This window comes from Arachis ipaensis, chromosome B4 (genome assembly GCF_059453495.1).
Source record: "Arachis ipaensis isolate K30076 ecotype BB chromosome B4, ASM5945349v1, whole genome shotgun sequence".
NCBI classification, from domain to species: Eukaryota; Viridiplantae; Streptophyta; class Magnoliopsida; order Fabales; family Fabaceae; genus Arachis; species Arachis ipaensis.
Window position 1 is genome coordinate 21,312,226 of NC_142439.1, and position 3,886 is coordinate 21,316,111.

At 41.2% G+C, this 3,886-nt stretch overlaps 1 protein-coding gene across 1 annotated transcript; it reads right to left on the reverse strand.

Moving 5' to 3' along the window:
- Positions 1-1,483: 1,483 nt before the first annotated feature.
- On the reverse strand, positions 1,484-1,900 carry LOC107636218 (uncharacterized). Its single transcript, XM_016339744.1, has one exon. It carries the CDS (start codon positions 1,898-1,900, stop codon positions 1,484-1,486), a length of 417 nt encoding a protein of 138 aa, XP_016195230.1.
- Between the last annotated feature and the right edge of the window lie 1,986 nt (positions 1,901-3,886).

Genomic DNA, 3,886 nt, shown 5'->3' on the forward strand with positions numbered 1-3,886 from the left:
GAGAAAGAAAAAGGAATATCAAATTCAAATAATTAAAACCGAGAGGGGTAAAGTCCAAGTGATAATCAATGCCAAAGGAGAAGATAGTGTCCTCAATACATGGTCACGACAACATGCAAATAAGACATCAAGTAATATCATGAAGGCATATCAAAACAACTAGATGCAAGAGGATTAAAAGCATGCAAGTAAAGGCATAAGAAGCATAGCTCAAGCATCAATAGTAAAATGATTATCATATGTAACAAGATAATAAGCACTTTCATGTTGACAATTAATGACTAATATACTCAATACACAACGGATTGCAAGGTTTTGTGAAAAAGAGGCATCAAAGTATAAGAATAAAATAAATGAAAGATCAAAATGCCATTAGAGCTTTTTCACAAACACTTGGGATACAATTTTAAAAGTTCGAAATAAAGCAATTGATCCAAGCATGTATGAGACTTAGAATATAATGGCAATTGTCAAATCACTCCTCATGATATCCACAAGAAAATATATAGCAAATCAATCACCCAAATAAATTTCCAACACCAACATAAGAATGCAAAATAGGAAGTAGAAGAGGGAAAGAAAAAGAACCTTAAGAAGAAGATGATGAAAATAGGGAGGTAATTGAGAGTGAGAGTGAAAGAAGAGAAGTAAGAATTGAGGAAGAAGAAATTGAGAAAGAGAGAAGAAGAAGAATGAAGAAGAGAGTAAGAAGAAGAAGAAGAAAGAATTAGGATTTGAAAACAAAAGAAAAGTGAAAGAAAGAGGGACTGGGCGGCGCACTGAATAATTGACGCGGCGCATACGACGCGCACGCGTCGCCCACGCGTACGCGTGGGTTAGCTTAAAGGTGAGGGACGCGTGAGCGTCAGTCACGCGTACGTGTGACCAGGATCCGTGCCAAACGCGGGAATCCAGCCTCACTCCCACACAACTCTCTGTTTAATTGCCCAATTACGCCAATTTGCACACCCACGCGTACGCGTATCACACGCGTGCACGTGGGTTGTGAGAATCACAAGCGACGTGTAAGTGTCGGTCACGCATACGCGTGACCACTGGTCATGCTAGAAGCATCATTCCAACGCTATGGCATCACAACTCTCTGTCAAAAACTCCATTTTTTGCCAATTTTCATACCACGCGTACGCGTCAGGGACGCTTACACGTGGATTGGCAAATTCGTGGGGGACGCGTATGCGTCAGTGCACGCGTACGCGTGGCTAGCTTGTGCGCCAAGCACCCCTCCTGCACATTTCCAGCCTAACTCTCTGTAAGTTTTTATAAAATTCGAACCTCCAAGGGACGCGTGCGCGTCATAGATGCGTAAGCGTCGAAGGCTTTTTTTTTTTCAGAAGGAAATATGCAGAGCTTAGAAATAACCCTAGTATGAATGAAATTAAGAAAAATGGAAGATCATACCATGGTGGGTTTCCTCCCACCTAGCACTTTTCTTTAGCGTTCTTAAGTTGGACGATCTATGAGCTTAGTCCTCTTTTTGTGCTGGATCCTTCAGGAGGAAGATCTCTAGCTCCTTGTTGTTCTTCAGCTTCTCACCGTGATATAGCTTTAAGCGGTGGCCATTCACCTTGAAGAAGATGGGGCTTGACGGATGACTCAGATGGAAGACTCCATAAGGCTCAACCTTCTCCACCCTGTAGGGTCCTTCCCACCTAAACCTCAACTTTTTTGGCATGAGTCTTAGTCTTGAGTTGTAGAGGAGGACCAAATCCCTAACTCTAAACTCTCTCCTCTTGATATTCCTGTCATGTACCACCTTCACCTTTTCTTTGTAGAGCCATGAATTCTCATACGCCTCTAGTCGAAGGCACTCTAATTCCTGCAGCTGCACCTTCCTTTCAATGCCGGCTCCCCTCAATCCTAAGTTGCATTCCTTCACCATCTAGTATGCCTTGTGTTCCACCTCCACCGGAAGGTGACAAGCCTTCCCGTAGACGAGGCGGAATGGACACATTCCGATGGGTGTCTTGTATGCGGTTCGATAGGCCCAAAGCGCATCTGCCAGTCGAGCACTCCAGTCCTTCCTGTGAGGCTTCACAATCTTCTCTAATATGCGCTTGATCTCCCTATTTGACACCTCGGCTTACCCATTGGTCTGGGGATGGTAAGCTGTTGCTACCTTGTGAATGATGCCTTGTTTCTTCAACAGATTTTTCTTTCTCCTATTACAAAAGTGAGTGCCTTGATCACTCACGATTGCTCACGGTGATCCAAAGCGACAGATAATATTATTTCGAACAAAGGAGACAACAATGTTAGCATCATCAGTGTGGGTAGAAATTGCTTCCACCCATTTAGAAACATAATCGACAGCTAACAAAATGTATAAGAAACCATTAGAATTTGAAAATGGACCCATGAAGTCAATACCCCAAACATAAAAAATTTCACAGAACAACATAAGTTATTGGGGTATATCATTCCTCTTGGATATATTTTCAAATCTCTGACATTGGGGGAAAGAGTCACAATAAATACTAGCATCCTTAAAAAGTGTGGGCCACCAGAATCCACAGTCTAAAATTTTTCTAGCAGTTCTCTGAGGACCAAAGTGTCCACCACTCTCAGAAGAGTGGCAGGCCTCTAAAATGGACTGGAATTCTGATTGTGGCACACACCTTCTAATTATTTGGTCAGCATCACATCTCCACAAATATGGGTCATCTCATATATAATACTTGGACTCGCTTTTAAGCTTGTCCTTTTGATGCTTTGTAAAGTTAGGAGGGAAGGTACGACTAACCAAATAATTAGCTACAGGTGCATACCAAGGAACCACTTCAGATATTGCCTGCAAGCTATCAAGTAGAAACGCATTATTGATATGAGTAGAGTCATTATATGTTCAAGGCGACTCAAGTGGTCTGCCACTAAGTTTTGAGAACCACTCCTATCTTTGATTTTTAAATCAAATTCTTGCAGCAGCAAAATCCAACAGATTAACCTTGGTTTTGACTCTTTTTTAGCTAATAGATACTTTAAAACTGCATGGTTTGAATATACCACCACCTTAGTTCCCAGTAAATAGGCTCTGAATTTATTAAGAGAAAAAACAATAGCTAATATCTCTTTTTCAGTGGTAGTATAATTAGACTGAGCACCGTCCAAAGTCTTAGAGGCATAAGCAATAATGTAAGGGTCCTTACCATCGTGTTGAGCCAGCGCCGCTCCTACCGCATAGTTTGATGCGTCGCACATGATCTCGAACGGCCTACTCCAGTCAGGCCCTCTCACAATAGGAGCTTGGATCAAGGTAACCTTCAGCTTATCAAATGCCTCCATGCAATATTTACTCAATTCGAACTCTACATCCTTCTGTAGCAGACGGGACAAAGGCAGTGCTACCTTACTGAAGTCCTTGATAAATCGCCGATAGAAACCTGCATGACCAAGAAACTAACGGACTTCCCTCACAGAGGAAGGGTAAGGTAAACCAGAAATAATATCTACCTTTGCTGGATCAACAGATATACCAGTATTAGAAACATGACCTAGAACAATACTTTGTTTTACCATAAAATGACATTTTTCAAAATTAAGTACAAGGTTTGAACTAGTACACCTTTCTAATACTCTAGCTAAACTATCCAAGAAAAGATCAAATGAATCACCATAGACACTAAAGTCATCCATAAAAACTTCCATACAATTCTCAAGAAAATATGAGAAAATACTCATCATGCATCTTTGGAACGTAGCCGGTGCATTACATAAGCCAAAAGGCATCCTCTTATATGCATACATTCCAAAGGGACATGTAAAAGTAGTTTTCTCCTGATCTTCAGGAGCTATGTGAATTTGAAAATATCCTGTATAACCATCTAGAAAACAATAGTGCGATTTACCTGACAGGCGATCAAGCATTTGA

Coding starts and splice junctions, on each gene's coding strand:
- LOC107636218 (XM_016339744.1), bottom strand. CDS start 1,900: ATGGTGAAGGAATGCAACTTAGGATTGAGGGGAGCCGGCATTGAAAGG.